Below are 24230 nucleotides of genomic sequence, written 5' to 3'. Positions count from 1 at the left end.
CCAACAGAGAGAAAGCCTTCCCCTAGAGCTGGTGCCCTGAATTTGGACTTCTATCCTCCTAAACTGTGAGAGAATAAATTTCTTTTTGTTAAAGCCATCCACTTGTGTTTCTGTTATAACAGCACTAGATAAGACAGGGTCTTTGCAAATGTAACCAAATTAATATGAGGTCATACTGGAGTAAAATGGTGCCCTAATCTAATGTGACTGGTATCCTTATAAGAAGAGGGACAAATACACACAAAGGGAAGAAGGCCATGTGAAGACGAAGGCAGAAATTGAAGTGATGGTGCCACAAGCCAAGGAATGCCTGGGGCTACCAGAAGCTAGACAAGGTAAGAAAGGCTCCTCCTCTAGAGGTTTCTGAGGGAATATTGCCCTGCTAAAACCTTGATTTTAGATTTCCTGGGGGCATTGGTGATTCAGTGGTAGAATCCTCACCTTTCACGTAGGAGATCCAGGTTCAATTCTCAGCCCATGTACTTCAAGTGCAGCTACTACCAGTCTATCTGTGGAGGTTTGTGTGTTGCTATGATGCTGGACCACGGCCTTCAGTGTGGATTGCACCTCAACATAAAGAAAACAAAAATCCTCACAACTGGACCAATGAGCAACATCATCATAAACAGAGAAAAGATTGAAGTTGTCAAGGATTTCATTTTACTTGGATCCACAATCAACAGCCATGGAAGCAGCAGTCAAGAAATCAAAAGACCTGTTGCATTGGGTAAATCTGCTGTAAAGGACTTCTGTAAAATGTTGAAGAGCAAAGATGTCACCTTGAAGACTAAGGTGTGCCTGACGCAAGCCATGGTATTTTCAATTGCATCATATGCATGTGAAAGCTGGACAATGAATAAGGAAGACTGAAGAAGAGCTGACACCTTTGAATTGTGGTGTTGGCGAAGAATATTGAATATTCCATGGACTGCCAAAAGAACGAACAAATCTGTCTTGGAAGAAGTGTGGCCAGAATGCTCCTTAGAGGCAAGGATGGCGAGTCTGCGTCTTACATACTTTGGACATGTTGTCAGGAGGGGTCAGTCCCTGGAGAAGGACATCATGCTTGGCAGAGTACAGGGTCAGCGGAAAAGAGGGAGACTCTTAGCGAGGTGGATTGACACAGTGGCTGCAACAATGAGCTCAAGCATAACAACGATTGTAAGGATGGCGCAGGACCGGGCAGTGTTTCGTTCTGTTGTGCACAGGGTCGCTATGAGTCGGAACCGACTCGACGGCACCTAACAACAACAACAACGATGCTGGACAGGTTTCAGTGGAGCTTCCAGACTAAGATGGACTAGGAAGAAAGGACTGGTGATCTACTTCCAAAAATCAGCCAGTGAAAACGCTGTGGATCACAATGGTCTGATTCCATTGTGTATGGGGTTGCCATGAGTCGGTGCTGACTCCACGGCACTAAACACAACCTCCAGAACCGTGAGAGAATACACTCCTATTGCTTTAAGCTGCCCAGTTTGGGTAATTGGCTATGGCAGTCACAGGAAACGATTACAAGGACTAAAGGCCTTTCCTGTCCCTGGTGGTGCTGATGTGGGAGACACGAGACAAGGAAGCTTCTTGGAGAAGGAATGAACAGAGGCAGAGGGGGGAGGAGGGTCACAGCGGGAGAGTTTGGAAAGAGCAGCCAGATTCTAGAATCATGGGTTATTATTAGTGGAATCTTAATGTAGACGGTTCACCTTGTGAGATGTGATCAAAATGGAGTGTGTTTTTGTCCCCCGCTATTTCTTCACCCTTTCTTCAGTGGGGGTGGGTCTGGATGAAGATTTAAACAGATCCTATAACATTTCAAAAAAAAAAAAAAATTTTTTTTTAATAACATTTCCTCTTATTCTTGAGTAATAGACGGCCCTTCAGCCATGAAATCACATTCTCAGTCTCCATTCAGTAGTGAGATTGTTCCCTATAACAGTCAAAACCCTGGCATTAAATCTTTTCTCCTCCCCTCCATCCCATGTCCCCTTTCCGGCTGCTGAGGTTGGAAACCTGTAATGGAAAGGGAAGGAGGACCATGTCGGTCTTCTCTCTTCTCTCCTCCTGCTCACCCTTCCTCTACTGCAGTCCTGGAGGTCTAGCTCTGTCCTTGTCGGGGAGGACCAGAGATGACAAGGGAAGAAAGTCGAAGGAGAATGTGCTGGTTTCCACTGTCTGAAGGTTGAAGAGCCGGTGCTTCCTCTTCGGGATCATCCAAGCCAAGCCTCATGGGGTCAGCCTACAATGAGCCAGAAGCTCATCTGACCCCTTTAAAGCTCCCTGGATGATGGAGCTGACAAAACTTAAAAGCTACAATAGAAGACTTGGGGTTTGATTGTTTCTGTAGAAAGGTCTGGTACTTCCAAGGAAATGGAGCAGCTGGGGTCACGCTGGGGAGGAGCATTACTGAAAGAGGACTCAGAAAGGAAGAGGAATAGAAATTACAGAAGAAGAGGGCATCCACCCTTCTTCACCGTGCCGTGCATCCCAGGAACTTGGCCTCTAAGGACCCCATATCCAGGCTCCATTGTTCCTGGCTTCTGGTTGTGTTTGGCCAGTCTCTAGCAAGAAACTGGAGGGAAGGAGGATGGTAAGGCCGAGACATTTATTTCCCCGGTTTTCTACCTGTGGGTAGCCCCAGGGAGGCTGTAGCCCTGGAGGAAGATCCAAGGTACTGTCAGTCACCAACTGAATGCAGGTGTCTCTCTGCATCCTGATACCACTCCCTTCCTTTACGCCTTCAAGTTCAAGGCTGGGAACTACCAAGACCTTGACTAGTACAGATAGGATAGTTCTTAAACATGGTTTGGTCAGGCTTCCTGCTCTTGGATCTGATTGAAGCTGACTTTTTTCTCCCTTTCGAGGCACTTTCACGGACTCTTCAGAGGTTTCCTTTTACCCCTCTCTCCTACATCCTCTGGACCTGAGATGTCCTCAGAGGTTCCTTCCTCGGCCCTAAGCGTCCAGCAACACACCTCTGGTTTCTTCCCTTAGGTCACCTCACCCTCAGGCAAACCGAAAGTTCAGCACCCGGAACGGCCCCAGGCTGTTCTTTCCCATGTGGCAATGCATCCTTGCTCCCAGCCAGTTTTGGGGAGGACCAGCTTCTCCCACTCCGACAGAGCCCTTCTCTGACTCCTCGGGTTCACGAGGCAGCCTCAAACCTCAGCCCAAAATTGAGTAGACTCACAGAAAGGTAACAGCTTGCTCCAAAGACATTTCATCAATCTTAGCCCCTCAAATCCCTTGTGAGCCCGGCTGCAGCTTCTGACCAGAAAGCCTGCAGGTAGCTTCTCCAGCGTGGCAGTCTCAGGGGAGTGGGACTTCTTACACGGAGACTAGACCCTCGCAGAGCAAGTGTCCCAAGAGAATATCAGCAGATATATGACTTTCTGATCTAGCCTTGATTTCCACGGAACATCACTTCATCATTATTCTATTGGTCAAAAGCCAATCACTAGGGTTTGCCCCGATTCAAGCGGAGAAGGCAGAGATTCTGCCTCTTGATGAGAAGAAAGTCAAATAATTTGAAGACATGTTTTAAGACCTCGACTAGTAGGTCAATAGCAGAAAATAACACCAAGCCACTCCCTCATATGGCACTGCTATACCCCAGGGGACCAGCCAGCCACCTGGTGGCAGGTTGATTACGCTGGAACCCTTGCATCATGGAAGGGCCAGCACTTTGTTTTCACTGAAACGATCACTCGCCCTGAATATGAATCTGCCTGCCTTCTCTACCATGCTTCTGCCAAAACCACCATCTGTGGACTTTTATAATGCCATATTCACCACCATGGTATTTCAGGCAATGTCACCTCTGACCGGGTGTCTTAGTCATTTAGTGCTGCTATAACAGAAATACCGCAAGTGGATGACTTTAACAAAAAAAAAATTTATTCTCTCACAGTCTAGGAGGCTAGAAGTCTAAATTCAGTGTGTCAGCTCCAGGGGGAGGCTTTCTCTCTCTGCCGATTCTAGAGGAAGGTTCTTGTCATCAATCTTCTGCTGGACTAGGAGCTTCTCTTCACAGGAACTCCAAGTCCAAAGGACACATTCTACTCCCAGTGCTGCTTTCTTGGTGGTATGAGGTTCCCCTTCTCTCTGTTCACTTCTTTCTTTCTTTTGTATCTCAGAAGAGATTGGCTCAAGCCACAGTCCAATCTTGTAGATTGAGTCCTGCCTCATTAACATAACTGCTGCCTTATTAACATCACAGAGGTAGGATTTACAACGTGTAGGAAAATCACATTAGATGACAAACTGGTGGACAATCACAAAATACTGAGAATCATGGAGTAACCAAACTGATACATGTATGTTTGCAGGACACAATTCAACCCATGACACCAGGGAACTCATTTTAACACAAATAAAATATGCCAATGAAATGACATTTATGGAAGTCACCAGACTTACCACGTTTTCCATCTTCCTGGGGCAGCTGGCCTGATAGAACAATGAAATGGCCTTTTCAAGACTCAACCATATTGCCAGCAGGGTTTGAATGGTTGGGGTAATGTTCCTTAGCATACATAGCATATTCTACGACTGCGCAATATATGGTACTGTTTCTGCGATAGCCAAGATTCATAGGTCTCCTAATTAAGAGGTCAAAATGGGAGCGACTCCTCTCACTATTACCCCTAGTGATTAACTAGCCAAAGTTTTACTTGCTGTACCTGAAACTCTGGGCTCTGCTGGTTTAAAGGCATTGATTCCAAAGGCAAGAGAGCTTCCATGAGGGTACACGACAAGGCTGCCTTCTAACTGGAAATTGAGACTGACCTTGTGCCGGTGAACCAACAAGCAAAGAAGGATGTTGCTGTACTAGATGGGATGGTGTGACTGTCACAGGAAAACTAGATGGCTACTATTCACGGTGGGGTGTTGGAGGGCATGACAGAGGGAAGCATATCGGAAGTACAGAAGATTCTAGGGGCATCTCTTAGTACTTCCATGCTCTGCGAGAACTTAAATGGAAAACTAAATAACTCAATACAGGCAGGACAACTGCAAACGGCACAGAATCTCAGGAATGAAGGTTGGGTCATCCAACCACACAAGGAACTATGACCAGCTGAGGTGCTTGCTGAGGGTAAAGGTAATACGGGATAACGACTAGAAGAAGGAAGCTATAAATATCAGTGACCAGCTACAACCACATGACCATCTGTAAGAACAAGGACTATATTAGTGGTATTTCTTCCAGGCCTTGATTTGAATATCTTTGTGTATAAATCTCTCTCTCGCCCTTCCTCTCTCTCTATATATATATATTCATGTAAAAATTCTATACACACACATACACACATATTTCTTTGTTTTCTTTCTCTCATTCTAAAATAAGATGTGTTAATAGTGGTTGGCTTTATATCTCAACATTTAATTTACAGGATATCAAAAGGGGAGTGTGACTCCTCTAGAAGTGGAATTGACTGTCACCCAAAGATAGCAAAAGTGCCATATGGCACCTTATGTATCATTTTGGGGGAGAGGGAGGGATAGCACGGTTTCAGTTGTTTAAGGGATAATTGTATCAGGTTACTCAGAAGTATAATCTTTCTTTGTAAATTAAATATAGTAATGATAAATGAATATGGCTGCCAAGTTGATAAGAGTTCGTCTCTTTTGGATTGTGGAATGTCATCTTGGCTAAGGCTGAGAACTATACTTCCCAGAGTCCACTTCTTTGTATGGTTCCTGGGTAGTGTTCACCAAAACAGGAAACTGCATAAGGCTTGGGAAGTGAAATGGAAGCAGAAGGCACTACACTCAGGCAGTGGATGACACAACCTTGCCTGCTGAAAGTGAAGAGGACTTGAAGCACTTACTGATGAAGATCAAAGACCACAACCTTCAGTATGGATTATACCTCAACATAAAGAAAACAAAAATCCTCACAATTGCACCAATAAGCAACAGCATGATAAACGGAGAAAAGACTAAAGTTGCCAAAGATTTCATTTTACTTGGATCCACAATCAACACCCATGGAAGCAACAGTCAAGAAATCAAAAGACTCATTGCATTGGGCAAAATTGCTGCAAAAGACCTCTTTAAAGTGTTGAAAAGCAAAGATGTGATCTTGAAGACTAAGGTGCACCTGACCCAAGCCATGGTATTTTCAGTTGCATCATATGCATGCAAAAAGCTGGACAATGAATAAGGAAGACCGAAGAAGAAATGACGCCTTTGAATTGTGGTGCTGGAGAAGAATATTGAATATTCCATGGACTGCCAAAAGAATGAACAAATCTGTCTTGGAAGAAGTACAACCAGAACACTCCCTAGAAGCAAGGATGGCAAGACTTTGGACATGTTGCCAGGAGGGATCAGTTCCTGGAGAAGGACATCATGCTTGGTAACATACATGGTCTGTGGAAAGGAGGAACACCCTCAATGAGGTGGATTGACACAGTGGCTGCAACAACGGGCTCAAGCATAACAACGACTGTGAGCATGGCACACGACCGGGCAATGTTTCATTCTGTGGTACACAGGGTCGCTATGAGTTGGAACCCACATGATGGCACTTAACAACAACAACATATGTTTAGTTGTTTTTATATATGGCTGAATTCCTGATGACTACAGCAATGCCTAGGAGCCCTGGTGGTGGAGTGTTTAAACGCTAGGCTGCTAACTGAAAGGTCAGCCCCACTAGCCACTCTGCAGGAGAAAAGTGTACAATCAGCTTCTATAAAGATTACAGCCCGTGATATCCTTTGGGACAGTTCTACTCTGTCCTATAGGGTCACTGTGAGTCAGAATCGACTCAGTGGCAATGGATTAAAGCAGTGACTAAAACTCAATAGTTGCTCAATAAGTATTTGTCGAATGACTATTTGGGAAAGCCTGATCTAAATGCTCGTGTATCATCATCAGGATAACAATTGTTTTTCCTACACTGTATATGAAATATTTACTTAATAATGGTATAGGTAAAGAAGAGACAAAATGTTATGGACTGAATTGTGTCCCCCTGAATATGTGTTGTAGATCCTAACCCCTACACCTGTGGATGTAATTCCTTTTGGGAACAGGATTTTCTCTGTTATGTTAATGAGGCCATATTGATTTAGGCTGTGTCTAAAATCCAGTCACTTTTTAGATATAAAAAGAGCAGGTCAGGAACAGAAGCAAGGAAGCAGAGATGGGGGAAGACAGATACAATACACATGAAAATTGCAAAGGAATGTAGGAACAGAAGCTGAAAAGAGACAAGGATCTTCCGTCAGAGCTGAGAGAGACAGAAAGCCCTCCCCTAGAGCCAGCACCCTGAATTCAGTCTTCTAACCTCCTAACTGTGAGAAAATAAATTTCTGTTCATTAAAGCCACCCATTTGTGGTATAGCTACCCACTGTTACAGCAACACTAGATAACTAAGACACACAAATATCAAAAAGCATGAAGAAGGCAGTAGAATAGGAAGAGTAGGATGGGGAGGAAGAAGATGAAGAGAAAAAAGAGGATATGGGAGAAAAGTAAATGAAGAAATGGATAAAAACTAAGTGGGAGAGAGGAAAAGAGAGGAGGAAACGGAGAAGAATAAAGAGGGAACAGCACACGTATAACATGCTATGCTGGGCACTTCATGTAGCTTATCTTGAGACAAACCTATGAGGCAAATATTATTATTCCCCAGTTACAGATAAATTCAGTAAGGATCAGGGAAGTTAAAGGACTTGCTGAAAATCTTTATAAAGTGATTGAGCTGGAATCCAATTTCAGGGTGTTTGATTTCAAAACTGATATTATTGCCATTATACCATGCCACCACAGAAAGCAAACATATCCAGAAAAGAAAACTGAAATACTGCTTAAAATCATATTAAAGTATTCCAAGTTGACCTGAAATTAGTTTTAACTTCGAGTTTGGCTAATTTGCTGAGATACCAATTTAATAATTAGTGCTTTTTATCTATGATCTATTTGCACAAGCAGAGAGTGCTATGATTTATAATAAATGTTTTGTATAGTAATTCTAAGATCTATTGAGCATTTTCACTAGCCAGTACTTTATTATAGACAAATGATCAATTGTCATATATGTAAGGTACAGACTTTAATTTTAAACTAGTTCAAGGATAGTATTAGACAAGGTAGGTGCGTTAAAACACTGTAGTAGTAATACTGATAAATAACTCTGTGTCTACCCCATAAATGATACGCATACATTCTGCACTGAGATAAACTGGGTCTGGTGGGTCACAGTCAAGGACAGTGTAGCCTTTGTTTCAAATCAATGGAGGTACGTCAGGGTTATCTTCAAAGTCTGGGTCGTCATCACTTGGTATACGTTTTGGTTCAGATCCAACTCTTCTAGGTGTGTGTTTTTTCTCTTGAACAATGTTAGCCACATCAGGAAATGAATGCTTGCTAGGATCTACTTCTAGCTTCTCAATTTGCTTGCTTCTACAACAACAATGACAAGGGCAAAGGGCAATTAATATTACATCATTTAAAATTAAGTTTCAAATAGACTTAATTCCTTCGCTCACTACTCAACAAACATTGTCAAGTGCTCTACCTGGAGCATAAAGGTAAAAATACAAGACTGGCCCTACCTTCAAGTAACTGTGAGCCTTGTAAAAGCAAGATTCTGATGTCTGAAGAGATTAAGCGCTAAAAAGTATTACAGGGCTGTGCCAATCCACAGGCCGCTGGAGGAGAGGTCACCTGGGGGACTCAGCTTACCAGAAATATTTTCGATAACTGAAATGATATAGAGGCAAAGTCCCCAGCAAGGCTCAATATCAGAATTGCTGTAGGCAGCTATTACTCCTGAAGGCAGCTAGGCAGGCTCCGAGAACCTGCTGCTTCGGACAATCCGACCTGCCACGCTTTGGCAGGGGTGCTTATTCTCCAAGACGAGGTGCACTGCACGGCCTACCCCACCAGCTCGCCTCCTACAAGAACTCCTGCTGCCCTCACCCAGCCCTCCCAGCAACAGCAAGAATGAAACAGGACAAGGAAGAACTTCAGCTGGTCAATGATTCCCATTATCACAGCCATATGGGCAGCTCTACAGCTAATACAGGTCGCTGGGCCACTTCCCTGGCCATTTCGATTAGATAGGTCTGGGACCGGACCCGGTAATCTGTATTTACGTAAAGTCCCCCCAGTGATTTTCATGTTCAAATTATTTTAGAGTCACTGTACCATTCATTCATTCATTTACTCATTCCACACATATATATGAAGTACTTCCACCTCTGCCCCCCAGCCCCATCAGTTTGTCAAGCTGTGGTGGCTTGGGTGTTGCTATGATACTGGAAACCATGCAACTGGTATTTCAAACACCAGCAGGGTCACCCACGGTGGACAGATTTCAGTGGCGCGTCCTGACTAAGTAAGACTAGGAAGAAAGGCCTGGCAACCTACTCCTGAAAATTGGCCAAAGAGAACCCATGGCTTACCTGTAGAACATTGTCTGACTCTGTTGCTTTGAACACGCTGTCAGTTGGGATCAATAACTAGAGGAGGACATCATGTTTGGCGAAGTGGAGGGCCAAGGAGGGCAAATAAGACCCTCGGTGAAGTGGACTGGCACAGCAGCTGCAATGATGGACTCTAACATGCTGCTGATGGTGAGGATGGTACAGGGCCAGATAACCCCAAAGCTGTTTACCTAAGATCGCCAAGAGTCAGAGTCGACTTGATGGCAGCTCCCAACAACATGTTCCAGTTGCCACACCAGGCACCAGGCAAACCATGGTCTGCTCAGATAGACAAGGTCCCGGGCATTCTCTCACAGCACGGTGCAGTGCTCTGATAAAGAATCTATCACACTGTCAGGTAGTGGTTTCATATTGGTCTGTCCCCCTCCCTGGGCCAACTTCTTTGAGACACAGGTTTTGTCTTTTTCATCTTACATCCTTGGCATACAGCTTTACTGAATACTTGTTGAATGAATGAAAAGATATTGTTGTACTATTGGGGAATACTGTTGGACCCTCAATGAGATGGACTGACACAGTGGCTACGACAATGGGCTCAAACATTACAATCGTGAGGATGGTGCAGGACTGGGCAGTGTTTTGTTCTCTTGTACACAGGGTTGCCATGAGACAGAACCAACTTGACAGTACCTAACAACAATGCTGGGGAATAAGAAAATTAAATAAGAATGATCTCTGTACTAACGAAAATCACAGTCAGTCTCCTCCAGGAGCCCCAAACGATGGGCCTCAGACTAAATTCACCCAGTAGACCCGCTTTTTAGGGGAGAAGGAGGTTCGATTTATTTATTTTTGGAAGTGCAAACTCTCTATTTTCCTTGCAACCCCCATGCATTTCTGTACCCCGCTCAGCTCTTGAAGGCATTTGGGTTTTTTGACTTCTCTTACTATTTTGACGGAAATCGACTCGACGGCACTGGGTTTGGGTTTCTTTTCTTACTATTTTGACTAATACACACATCCCCCTGTGGAAAAATACAAAGTATACAAAGCGTATAAAATAATCTGTTCTGAAGACCTAGAATGCACACTGTGAACTGTGAATGCCGAAAGAGGAGGGAGAAATCAAACCAGACTTGCGCTCTGTGAAGAGGTGAGAAGAGGTGGGTCTGAAGATGCCTGGAAGGTGTTTAAGGATTTGGGTGAGCACAGGGAAGGAGACTCCAGGGGAGGCAGGGGCCCCAGTTAAATGAATAGTGCACGGCCATTTCCTGCCCATGCAACCTCTGATGCCTGGGTGCCATGGTATTCACTGTCTCCTCTGCCTTTAAAAGGACCGAAGAACTGTTACACAGGAAGTGATACCAATGTCCAGGAAGTAATCACCCTCCTGATGCTGGTGACTGCCTGCCTGACACTGCTGGCCTTAGAAAGGCTTGCCTGCAAGGTTGGCCCTTGGTTGGCCCCTGGGAACTTGGATGGTAAAGTGTTCCTACACTGATATGAAACATTCCCTAAACAATAAGAGTGGCTCATGGTGGCTAGACTGTGCAAGCAATGTGGTTGATAGTAAACACCTGCTTTCCTTTTGGGAGTCTGAATTTTGGAATGAGGTAGGAAGAGACCAATCACCAATAAAAAACCTGGACAACACTTCACAAGTGTCACAACTCATTGCTGGAGGAATTAAGCTTGCCCTGTGAGACTCCAGAGCCCTGGTGGCTCAGTGGTTAAGAGTTTGGCTGCTAACCAAATGTTGGCAGCTCAATTCCACCAGGCGCTCCTTGGAAACTCTCTAGGGCAGTTCTACTCTGTCCTATAGGGTTGCTATGAGTTGGAATTAGCTGGACAGCAACGGGTTTGGATTTTGGTTTCTGTGAGACTCCACAGGGAGGGGACACTTGGAAATGTGCACTAGGCTTCCTCTGGACTTCACCCTTTGCTGATTTTGCTTTGCATCCTTTCACTGTAATAAATCTTAACTATGTACAACTATGGTTAAGTACAACTATGGTTAAGCTTTTGGCTGCTAACCAAAAGGCTGGCTGCTCGAATCCACCAACTGCTCCTTGGAAATCCTATGGAGCATAGCTCTACTCTGTCCTATAGGGTCGCTATGATTTGAGATCAACTTGACGGCAACTTTTTTTTTTGTTTTTGGTAAGCCCTTCTAGTAAATCCCCAGACCTGGCATACTAATTGTATAAGTAATAATAATGAAAATAACAATGTTCAGCTACAGTGAAATGGCACTCTCCAGTTTGGAAAATGTTTTCTAATACAAATGTAGGAAGTTAAAGTACTCACGGACCTATACTACAGCTGTTATTAAGTTAAAAAAAAAAAAACTAAACTAAACTTGCTATGGAGTCGATTCCGACGTACAGCAACCTTACGGACAAACTGGAACTGCCCCATAGGGTTTCCAAGGAGCAGCTGATGGATTCGAACTGCCGACCTTCTGCTTGGCAGCGGAGCTCTTAACCACTGCACCACCAGGGCTCCTATTAAATATAGCTCTACTTTTAATTACTATGTTCTTACTTAAAAGGCTATGACATCTGTGGCTTAATTAAGGAAATATCTAAAAGCGTCAGTGATAATTATATTGTCTTTGACTTTGAGGAAAAGAAGCTTATCCCTTCCAGGCATATCCCTGGGCCATAATTTTGGGATCTCAGGCATAAATAGTGAACATAGCCAGTATCTGGTTACCTTCAGCTTACCTACTTAGGGGGTGGGATAACTAATTGCATGGGAGACTTCAATTACTCATGAGTCTCTGGGGTAATAGACAGTGAGCAGCTAAGCCGAGGGCACTTGAGGATCACACTAATCCCCCCCCAGACAAGTAGGGCTTTTCTCACCTACTTTCCCCACCTCAGTGTCAGAGGCCCTAAGCCAGAGATGGCTGTCTCTAGTTTGCCCAATACCCACCTAAAGTCTAGAATCTAGTAAGAAAAGGTGGAAGACAAATGAACGGGTTCATTACCATGGAAGAAAGCAAAAACTAAATAAATAATAATAATAACCTAAAACCAGTAGGAGTAAAACACATCAAAGACAGATTCCTTCTATGAAAGAACATAAAGAAATAATCTTTTTTCCAGTACTATGGTGAGTTAGTATATTTGGACCAAGCAATTCCACTTTCCACTGAAAATCTTCCTGAGATCATGAAGTAATTGTTAGTTGCTGTCAACACACTATTGTTAATTGCCATCAAGGCAGCTCCGACTCATGGTGACCCCATGTACGACAGAACAAAAGGTTGCTCAGTCCTGTGCCATTTTCACAATTGGTGGTATGCTTGAGTCCACTGTTGTAGCTACTGTGTATTTTGAGTGCCTTCCAACCCTTTAGCACAATTTTGGACAATATTCTGTTGTGATCCATAGAGTTTTCACCGGCTAATTTTTTAAAGTAGGTCATTCTTCCTAGTCTGCCTTAGTCTGGAAGCTCTGCTGAAACTTGTCCACCATGGGAGACCCTGCTGGTATTTGAAATACCGGTGGCATAGCTTCCAGCATCACAGCAACGCGCAAGTCACCACAGCAGGACAAACTGACAAACTGGGGCAACAGGGTATCCATATTAGAAAAATATTAAATTATCAAACCTTAACAAAAGTGTCATACCTTAAACAATCAATTCTTGATGGATTATACTTAAATGTAAAAGGCAAACCTAAAAATTATAAACTATAACGTAAAGGACTGTCTTTTTATGAATTCAGGGTAGGAAAGGATTTCTTAGAGAAAAAATTAACCATAAAAAGTTTAACAATTTCAGTTGTTTTAAAATTAAGATCTTCTGTTCACCAAGAGACACCATGAAGAGAGTAGAAAGGCAAGCCCGAGAGCGTACCAGGTTTTATAATCCTCGTTCCACTAATACCAACTGTGCGAGCTTTGGTGACTTACGCCACCTCTCTGCATCTCGGTACACAGAAACACTAGTTATTTTGAAGATCAAAGATAACGTATAGCATCATGTAGCACAGAGTAAGCAAAAACCCACTGCCATTGAGTCAATTCCAACTCGTAGCGACCTTATAGTGACCCTATAGGACAGAGTAGAACTGCCCCATAGGGTTTCTAAGGAGAGGCTGGTGGATTCAAACTGCTGACCTTTTGGTGAGCAGCTGAGATCTTAACCACTGCACCACCAGGACTCTGTAGCCCAGAGTGGGCACTCAATAAATACCTTCACTTTCTGAGAAAGTGGCATGTCTAGCTTCATGTCACAGTGTCACAGGATGCCAAGAGTTGACCAAGTCAGTTACCGTTGCCTCACATGTGATCCCATCCGGCCAAGATGAACAAACCCCAACCTGATCTGCTCTTCTCCCTCCATTCACTCTGCCCCCACAGCATGATGAGTGGGCCACTCCGGGCTGAGAAGGGTTGAGGGTCCGTTGAGGGGCCATTCAGTGGACCGCTGCCCCCCGCCACCCTTCTTCCCTCAAACCACCAAGCCTGCCTGGCCTTGATCCTTGGCATGCAGCCTTAACTGGCAGCTGTTTGGTTAGTGGGGTTGCCCAACCAGAGGCTTAGACAGTGTGATAATGACGTTTGTTGATGTGATTAAGGAGTACCACAAACGGTCTTCACACAGACATTTTATGTGTGGTTATGGGGTGATCGTGTCTCAGTAATCAAAACGGAAAGGAAAAGCACTGTAAAACTACTTCAGGAGGTACCACCATGAAGAATTATGCTCAGATATCTTGAAGCGTAATCACAGTCATGACAGCATTCTTGGGGTCTGAAAACCATCTCCAAACTCTTTGCAAATGGTTTGGCTCCCCAGCCCTGTAATTCCGCACAAATTGCATTCAGACTCTTTACATATGTTGGGGGTTAATTATATCTGTGAATATTCATAATAGTCATAATACCCTTGAATCTCTGTAAACATGTATCTGAAATGAAAATCACTGAGCTGGGAATCAAATTCCAAGATTATAAACAGCAACCCACTTTCCAGTCGGTACTCAATTTCATACCTGTTGGTCAAACAAACCCCGTGTTTGAAAACCTCTACAAAATTTCTAAAAACACAGTTGCCTTTGAATACACTGATGCCTGCCTGCTTCTATTATGTGAGGCATATATATAGCTCTTGTTCAGGTATTTTTATGATGACAATTCTGGCATACACATTTGTATCACAAAGATCGTTTGCCTTGGTTCAAAATAGATTTTACCATCTGGAGGGGAAGAGTCTGGAAACCATGACAAGCAGAAGGGCAGCTGAAAGAACTGGGACACTCGTTCTAGAGGTGGATTGAGAAACACGAGAGCTTTGTCCAAAACAGTTTTAGGGATGTCGCTGCTTAAGGAAGATCAGTTTTGTTCTGAGGGCCCCCAGGGAGCTGAGTCAGAACCCTCAAGTGGAAACCAGAGAGAAAGACGAAGAGCTAGCTAAGATTGGGGGCATACCGAGATTGAGATAAGTGTTCTATTGAGAGGGTGAGGGCCCTCCTGACCACTGGGCATCTTCCATCCTTTGCTTACACACCTTTTACAGCAGGACCCTCAGCAATCGTAGCTAGCTCCAAGAGTCTCAGAATCTATGAAGTGACACGTGGACCACAAAAGGGGGCACTGTGAGCAATGGGATGAGCACGGTTCACCAGAGCCACCCCAACACATCATGGCTATGTGACCTTGAGGACATTCTAAACTTTTCTCTGCCTCAGTTTCCCCATCTGAAAACAGGCTTAAAAACTGTGAGGGTTAAATGTGCTGATATGGGAAGAGCACGCAGAATACATAGCAAGTGCTCATGAAATGTTGGCCGTCATGGGTGTTGCTATCTCCATCCTCACGATTCTCACAAGCTACTGGGCCCTGTAGGGGCACAGATTTGTTTTTCATGGACGAGAGCCTTACAAATCGACAGGTTAAGGTTTGGGGAACAAATATTACCATTCATAGTATGAGTAAGCTTTAAACCTCAAATAATTGTATCTTTTCAGACCCTACATTCTAGCTGACAAATGACAATGAAGAGAATACAATAAAGCTAAAGACAGCCCCAAGGGGTGTTACCTTTTGTTTGTTTGTTCTTTGATGATGTCTGAGGTGGTTTTCACAGACTTGGCTGCTTTTCTGCCACTTGTGATTACTTCTCCTACCTGAAATAAAAACACAACACACGCTGTGGTACAGTAATCCCTGATGTGCCTTTGAAAACATTCCTCCTCTCTCTCTGTGTGTGTCTGTATCTATAACCCAAACCCAGTGCCGTCAGGTTGATTCCGACTCACAGTGACCCTATAGGACAGAGTAGAACCGCCCCATAGAGTTTCCAAGGAGCGCCTGGCGGATTCGAACTGCCAACCCTTTGGTCAGCAGCTGACTAACCATATGCCACCAGGGTTTCCATATACATATACACACCCATTCAAGGATACAAAAACATTTTAATTTTTCACCAAGTATTCCACAAAAGAGTCTAACTTTAAGCCCCTATGTGTTGTATGCAGAGGGTTATACCACACATCATATCTGTTCAGGAAAGTCCTGCAAAGCCACAAGCTATGCTTCAGATTGCCAAAGTCCAACCAGCGAGATACAGATGAATTAATTCATTTAACACATATTTCCTGAGAGCCAACAACATGCCAGACACTACTGGGAGTGCTGGGGACACACATGTGAGTCAGGGCCTGCCTCTGAGGAGTTCCCAATGGGACAGGCTGCCGTGGAAAGTCCTCCAAGCTGCAAGTTCGAGTCCTTATTCTCCCAGGTCACCGGACCCTGGCTGCCTCCTCTGTAAAAGGAGGGAATTAAATTATAATCTCAAAGGTTCCTTCTTGGTCTGAAAAGTTCCGTAATCCTACTATCGTTTTTGTTGTGGGGTGTCGTCAAGGCGATTCCGACTCATAGTGACCCTATATGATAGAGAAAACCACCCATTAGGGTTTCCTAGTCTATGATCTTTACAGGAGCAGATCGTCGGGTCTTTCCTCCTGTAGAGCAGATGGTGGGTTCAAACCAATGCCCTTTCAGTTACCAGCCGGGCACTTAACCATTGTGCCACCAGGGCTCCTTCTTTTAAACTAAAGAAGCACAGGGCCACACATGCAGAAGTCTCCATAAATGTGCATTTATTTTACTCAATTCAACACACATACTGCAAAGATTATTCTCACCCAGCACCTTTCCTCAAGCAGCTCGTAACACGTGAGAGCGTGGACAGGGTGTGCTACCACCTACTTAGCGGGCCCCGAACTATATGCTAGGCACACGCCTACCCATGCTGTTTACTTTACGTATTTGGTTTAGCCCCCACCCCCACACTAGTATGAGACATGACTACTAGTAGGGAGAGAAGCAGTTTTAAAGCTCATCTTTTCATGTTGCCTTGGTCCACTGGCCATGGAGGAGACCCTGCCCTTCCAAGGAGCAGAGTGACTTGGAGTGGGCTTACCTTCCTGTCTCCACACTCATTAGCTGCTTCTCCTTGGTGAGAGAATGGCCGCTCTGCTGGGCCATGTCTCCCTGGTGGGCAGGCTTACTGCTGTGAAAGAAGGTGAGGGCCCTCTGCCTCCTTCTTGGTCCTGCCCGAGACTTGGTGGTTACACTGCTATGGTCCGGGTCCAGGCAACTCACCAAGGAAAAAGACTAGGATTGGACTTTGGGGGCCTCATCACCACCCTACTCCCATCTGCTGGGCCAGGCAAACATGCTGGACTCAAGGTCTATATTTGAGAAGGAAGTTAGAAGCTCAGGTTTGGCATCAGTCCTAAGCCACATTCTCCTACCCATGTTTTACTGGATCTTTGCATTGGAGTACTGGGCATTTAATCAAATTAATAAGTGGGATAATTTGTTTTGCTTGGACTCTTTGTTGTAGGCTCCAATGGTCAGAAATCTAGAAAGCCCAGCCCGCTGTTTATCACACATCTGCTTCAATGACTGAATGATGAACGAACGAATGAGGGAAGGAATCCTGGTCTGAGGGGCTGTAGCATCAAACTCAGGGAGGTGAGTGCTCTTCTGGACCAACAGCCCTAGATGGCAGCCTTTCTCATTTGTTACATCACGTGGTAGCACAAGAATTCCTAACCAACATACTCTTTATTCTTTTTTTATAATGCAGTTGTATGTGTTTCTATCATATTTTATAAACATGCAGTATGTGTACGTACGTGTGACTTAGCTCTGCGACTTTACACCAAAGGACATGAACACAAGTATGACTTCCCTTCCTACAGACTTTGTGGGAAGGTCTATGTGCAATGCAGAGAAGGATCTGCTCAGGCCCCACCCTTTCAGTATGTGTATTGATCAGCAGACTGCAGGAGATACCCCTAAGCACCACAAATGGTTTGTGCAATGGCCAGACTTTTTCTGAGATTCTAGAAGGAAAACAAAACAAAACAATGAATACTGCACGTACTAAAGACACGAAATTTCAAGGCTGGAAGAGTTTGTTCAGAAATGTTTTGAAAGAGGCACAATCTGCATAACAAAAACTTGTATGAGAAGGCTATAGAACCCACTGCCATCGAGTCAATTTCAATGCATAGGGACCCTACAGGACAGAGTAGAACTGCCCCATAGAGTTTCCAAGGAGCACCTGGTGGATTTGAACTGCCAACCTCTTGGTTAACAGCTGTAGCACTTAACCACTATGCCACCAGGGTGTCCAAAGCTATAGAAGAACTGGCTAAAGGCCCCAGTGCAATGGTCCATGAACAGTTAAAGGAGGTGACTCACAGAGAGGGTCACTAACAGCGTGGGTTTGTATGATCATCAGATGGCGTTTCTTTTGGAGGAGGCCACTCTGAAATGTTTTATTTGCTAAATTTTAAATATATTCATGTTATAATTTCGTTGCTTTGCACTAATGTCTCGCTGGCCAACAATGGTATATTTTTGGATGCTAATGTGGCAGAGTAGGAATGTTTAGACTATTTTAACATGAAAACTTGATTGGATTTTCCTCCTGTTCTTTAATTGAACCAGTAGGATGGACTACGAACATTTCCCCACATCCTGCTGACCATTTCCCCTTAAGGAAATGGAAAGCATTTTTTTTTTTTTTTTTTTTCAAAATTGCTACTGATTTTAGTTCTGGTTTAGTAATGTCTAATGTGAAAGAGCCCCAGCGGGGCAGTGGTTAAGAGCTCGGACTACTAACCAAAAGGTCAGCAGTTCAAATCCACCAGCTGCTCCTTGGAAACCCTATGGGGGCGGTTCTACTGTGTCCAGTAGGGTTGCTATGAGTCAGAACCAATTCAGTGGCATCTAACAACAACAACGTGAAAGAAAAGGAAAACAGAATGGAGGAGAGAGACTAACAAGAGATTGCCCTGATTGATAAGAGAGGGAGAGGTCACAGGTGTTGAGGTACTGGGGACCCACATGTTCCTCCTGGCAGGATCTCAGGTGGGCAGCGAGATCTCTGACAGACGTGGCTCATAGCAGCACTGTCCAGCAGAATTGTCTGCAATGAAGGAAACATTCTGCACTGTCCAGTATGCTAGCCACTAGCCACCTGTGGCTGCTGAGCATTTGAAATGTGGTTCGTGCAACTGAGAAACCGAAGTTTTCATTTTACTTAATTTTACTTAAAATTTACATAGCCAGGCAGATGGCAACATGACCAGAGTCAGTCTCTAATCTCTTGTGGGGCAGGCGTAATGATTCTTCTTCAGGAGTGAAGGACGTCCATTCACACTGCTTACCCCTAACTTACCTGTAGGGCTTGGCCCATGGCCTTTTCAGTTCTGGGATTCTCTGCCCCTTCTTGACATCCTCGACCTGGAACTCATGTGATGGTGAGACTCGTGGAGCCTGCATCCCAGTCTCTGATCCACGTGAGGTATGGAGGCCTGTCCCCTGGGGCCTAGTCAGAACAGTTCTAAAGGCCCATCTCAGCCTCAGAGCTCACTGAGGGGCTGGCTGAGGCCACGATGGGTCTGCCTTGCAGCTCACCTTCTCCTTTTCCCATCCCCGGCGCCTTGTCCCTTCCACAGGTGGTGATCCCTAGCAGACAGTTTGCACGCTCATCTCGATCTCAGAATCTGCCTCCTGGCGAGCCCAACCTACCACACCATAATAGCGCTGTATTTATTTTTTAATATTTTAATTACTTTAAATGAGGCCAACATTAGAAAAAATGAATTAAAATACCAGTATTAAAAAAAAAAAAAAAAAAAAAAAACCTCTTGAACCTGAAGTACAAGTTTTGTATTTCTTCACATTGTAAATGCACCAACAAGGATCGGGGCACGTGCATAATTCGAGTCTTACAACACTCCATTCCTAATGCTGTTGCTTGTCACATAACAAGCTCAGACAAAGATTCTCTGTGTTAATGGAAATGCAAATAAAATCACAAATTTGGAACCTTCCTTCACAGGGAGTTTGCTGGGCACCAGAATCTAAATGTGCTTCTTGTTTTTACAAGGTATTTTCAGCTTGTTTCGTTTCAAAGGTTCTTCTAAGCCTGAAACTTGGAATGAGTTAGGAAATTAGCAGTAAGGAAAATACTAACAGAGAAATTCATCTTAACACCAACATTCGTTAAAAACGGCTTGGAAAACCCAATCTGCCCAAGCAGAGGCTACATGTTCCAAGTTCCAAGGTACTGAAGCCATGACATTTGGTTGACCACCGTACCTGCAGGCTTGGTGCCAAGATAACTCTGAGAAGTGATGCTCTTTAACACCAATGCAAACCCAAAAACCCATTGTTGTCGAGTCCATTCCGACTCATAGCGACCCTACAGGTCAGAGTAGAACCTTTGCCCCATTGGGTTTCCGAGGCTGTAATCTTTATAGCGGCAGGCTGCCACATCTTTCCCCTGCAGAGCAGCTGATGGGCCCGAACCGCTGACCTTCTGGTTCGCAGCCAAGCACTTAACCACTGTGCCACCAGGGCTTCTTCATTAACATCAAACATCTTCTTATTCACTTGTACTAAATGTGTTTAGGGATTACTAATGGAAAAGTTGTAAGGACCCAAATATGTTTAATAAATTAGATCCTGTGGGACTAATGATTTCCTGGACCCACAGAGAAAATGTAATCAGCTACTTGAAAATTCAATGGTGGGGTATAAATGAACATAAATGAACATTTTAATGATGTCACGTTATTTTAACTCTCACAAAGCCATGCAACTGAAGTTGGGAGTGAGCATGGAGGCACAAAAACCCCTGCTGAGGCTTTCCTGACAGAGGCCTTTACAGTCCTTGCTTAAATAGCACCCTGAGCTGAAGTCTCATTACCTCTTGAGGCAGCACCCTGCACTGAGAATCTATCATTAACAAAGTTCGTGGTTGCTTTTGCTAAGTTGGCCCCAATTCACAGTGACCCCAAACTCCGCCTGATCTTGTACATTTCCCTTGGTCTGTTGCAGACTGGACTATTGTGATCCATAAGGTTTTCATGGGCTGATTTTTGGAAGCAGATTGCCAGGCCTTTCTTCCTAGTTCACCTTAGCCTGGGAGCGCCTGTGAAGCCTGTTCAGCATCATAGCAACACACGACTCTCCACTGACAGATAGATGGTGCCTGCACGTGAGGTGCATTAACGAGGAATTGAACCTGGGTCTCCCACATGGAAGGTGAGAATGCTACCATTGAGCCACTGCTGCCCCCAGTGTGCGACTGCCTTATTAACTATAAAAGTTAAACACACTGGACAAATGGACTTGGGGAACTCAGGGTGGAAAAGGGGAGAGTGCTGACACATTGCAGGGATTGCAACCAATGTCACAAAACAATTTGTATATAAATTTTTGAATGAGAAACTAATTTGTGCTATCAACTTTCTCCTAAAGCACAATAAAACTAAAAAAAAAAAGAAAACCAAACAAAAAATTACACATACTAAGAAACACAAACTCTAAATGAGCTGTGAAAAAAAAAATAGTAAACAGATGCAAAGGAAAGAAAAACTAAACTTCTAATATCCTTATCTTTAAATTGAACCATAGCAATTGCCAATCCATTTTGAACTACAAAACAGTGATTTCATGTGGTTCAACTTAATGGTTATTTATGTGCAGTTCAATAAGAATGAGCAAACAATCACTCTATTTCAGATGAAGGCTTGCTGTTGGTAAAGAAGAGAATGGAGAGAGAAAAAGATAAAATCAGACATATTTGTTGAGAAAGAAAAGTTAAACAATTAACTTTTTGATTTTTTACTATGAATTTAGAAATGCTTCTTAAATTATAGTATTCATCTACAAAAACATCACAATTTCTCTTTCTCTTGGAGATTTCACTTTCTCTCACAGTTTCAACTATTACCTCCATCAACTCCGCTAAAAAAAAAAAAAAACTACTGAGCATCTATTATGAGTGAATCACAGGATTAAGTGAGATGATCATACGAAAAAACGCAGTGCCATCGAGTCGATTCCGATTCATAGTGACCCTAACAGAGATGATCATAAATAACCAAAACCCACTGAAGAAAGTACAACTGATAGATACATACACAGACTATTGTGGAAGCTCAAAGGAAGGACACTCATGGGTGCCGTGGGTGGGATGGGGAGGGATCAAAGAAGACTAACTGGAGGATGTAAGGCTTGATATGAATTTTAAAGAATGAGTAGTCAGAATTTGCTAGAAGATGGAAGGGGTGGAGGGGAGGGAGAAAAGGGAGGACAAACATCCTAGGGAGAGAAAAAAGCATGAACAGAGACATGAAGGTAAAAGACCACATAAACTGCCGCAGAATATTAGGCAGATGAGAGATAGAGATAAGTCTGAAGAACTGGGCGAAGGTCAAATCCTGGAGGTCCCTGGACTTTAACCAGGAAGTGATGGGGATCTTTATAGTATTTTAATGAGTGACATGGTGTCCTAACTTACAATATAGATATTTAACTGGGTATCAATATGGGACAAAAAATGTACCTTGACTACTGCTTCATAATAATTAATCTCAGATGGATCATAGACCCAAAGGTAAAAGCAAAAATGTTAAAGTTTCTAGCAGAAAACACAGGAGATTATTTTAGTACCTAGAAGCCAACAAATTTGTAGACAGGACATAGGAAGTGAGAACCATAATAAAATATAATAAATTAGAATTAGTCAAAGCTAAATACTTCCGCTTATTATCCAATATGGAAATAATAACCAAGTGACCAACTGGGAGAAAATATTCATAAACATATAAGCCATGATAGCATATGATCATCTAATATTTATTTGGTACCTACTAGAAGACAGGTACTGTTCCAGACATTGAATGAATCAAGGTGTCCACTCTCATAAACCTTACATCCATATGGGGAAAGACAAACCATACAAAATTAAATCAATAAATAAGGTCATTTCATACAGTAATAAATAATGTGATGAAAACAAACCAGGTAAGATGGCTGAGAGGGATGATTGAGGGAATATGACTGGCCACATTAGATCTGATATTCAGGAAATGTGCCTGCGCAAAGATAACATTTGAACTACGACCTGCATGATACAGAGGAGAAAGGTGTGAAAAGAAAAAGGGGCAGAGTACTCTTAGCAAAAAGAACAGCAAGTACAAAGGTCCTGTGGTGGGAATGAGGTCACTGTGTTCCAGGAACAGAAAGAAAGCCAGAGTGTCTGGAATGTAATGACAGAGGGGGGAAGTAGGAAAAGATGATGCCAGAAAACTAGGCAGAAGCTACTTTGTAGATAGCCTTATGGGCTACAACAAGGAGTCTGAATGTTTTTCCAAGTGCTATGAAAAGCCACCGGTGGGATTTTAAGTACGAAAATAAGATGACGTAATTTGTTTTTAACAAGTCACTCTGGTTTCTATATGGGGAAAGAATAAAAGAGTAGAAGAAAACAGAAGGCTGTCTGAGATAGTCCAGTTGAGAGATGATGATGGCTTGGACAGGGGTGAACGTAGTGGTGGTGGTGACAAGAAAATTAATTCATGATATATTTTGGAGGTACCCAACAAAATATTGGTTGTAAGGGTAAGAGGTGAGTCAAGAAATCCTCCTAGTCTTTGACTTGAGCCACTGGGTAGATGGTGGTGACATTTTCTGAGACGGGAAGCTAGGAAAGGAGCAAATCTAGGGCCAGAAATCATAAGCTCATTTGGCCATTTTAAGTTAGATATGCTGATTGTGCATTTGGAAACCCTGCTGGTGTAGTGGTTAAGTGCTACAGCTGCTAACCAAAAGGTCTGCAGTTCGAATCCACCAGGAGCTCCTTGGAAACTCTACGGTGCAGTTCTACCCTATCCTATAGAGTCATTATGAGTCAGAATCAACTCAACAGCAATAGGTTTGGTTTGGTGTTTTGGATTGTGCATTCAACTGACTCGTTTTTTTTTTATTCAATTGACTTGTCAGTTGGCAGTTCTATATATAAGTTTCAACTCAGTAAAATATCAGGCTGGTAATCATCAGCATATATATGTACAGTATTTATAGCTATGAGACTGGAAGAAATCAAATAAGAAGGCCTAGACAGAAGAGAGAAAAGGGCCTGGGACTGAATTTGGGAGCCCTTTATCATTTTTTTTTTTTTTTTTATCATTTGAGGCTGATTAGAGAAGGGCTATGAAAGCAAATTAAGAAGGAACAACTAACGAGTTGGAGGAGAAACAGAAGAGTGTGTTACCAGGGGAAGCTGAGAAAAGAAGAAAGGAAGAAGGGTTCAAGCATGTCTAAGGCTGTGGAGAGGTTAAGATAAGAACACAGAAGTGATCATTGGCTTTGACAAAATGGAAGTCATGGTGACCTTCATGGAAGTTGTTTCAGTGGGGCAGTGGAAACAGAACCCCACCTGGAGAGAGTGGATGAAAGCACGCAGGAATTTCAGACAATTCTTTTGAGAAATTTTGT

The 24230-nt window shown here is 43.4% G+C and overlaps 1 protein-coding gene across 5 annotated transcripts in view; it reads right to left on the bottom strand.

Moving 5' to 3' along the window:
• The window catches only part of DNAAF11 (dynein axonemal assembly factor 11), a 105954-nt gene that overhangs the window by 6756 nt on the left and 74968 nt on the right, over positions 1-24230 (bottom strand). The window contains exons 11-13 of one of the 5 annotated variants that reach the window (XR_007513262.1): positions 15459-15544; positions 8158-8416; positions 1781-1802 (exon numbers count right to left, since the gene is read on the bottom strand). Coding sequence is in view for 3 of the 5 variants with exons in the window: in XM_049853916.1 (XP_049709873.1) it covers positions 8239-8416; positions 15459-15544 (264 nt within the window). In the remaining 2 variants the exon portion in view is untranslated. Of the gene's footprint in view, positions 1-753; positions 1803-8005; positions 8417-15458; positions 15545-24230 lie in introns of those variants that run through there. The other 4 variants (XR_007513261.1, XM_049853918.1, XM_049853916.1 and 1 more) reach the window with 4 other exon arrangements.

This window comes from Elephas maximus, chromosome 15 (genome assembly GCF_024166365.1).
Source record: "Elephas maximus indicus isolate mEleMax1 chromosome 15, mEleMax1 primary haplotype, whole genome shotgun sequence".
In the NCBI taxonomy this organism is placed as follows: domain Eukaryota; kingdom Metazoa; phylum Chordata; class Mammalia; order Proboscidea; family Elephantidae; genus Elephas; species Elephas maximus.
The sequence above is the reverse complement of the archived record's forward strand: the minus strand, read 5'-3'. Positions and strand labels throughout refer to the sequence as shown.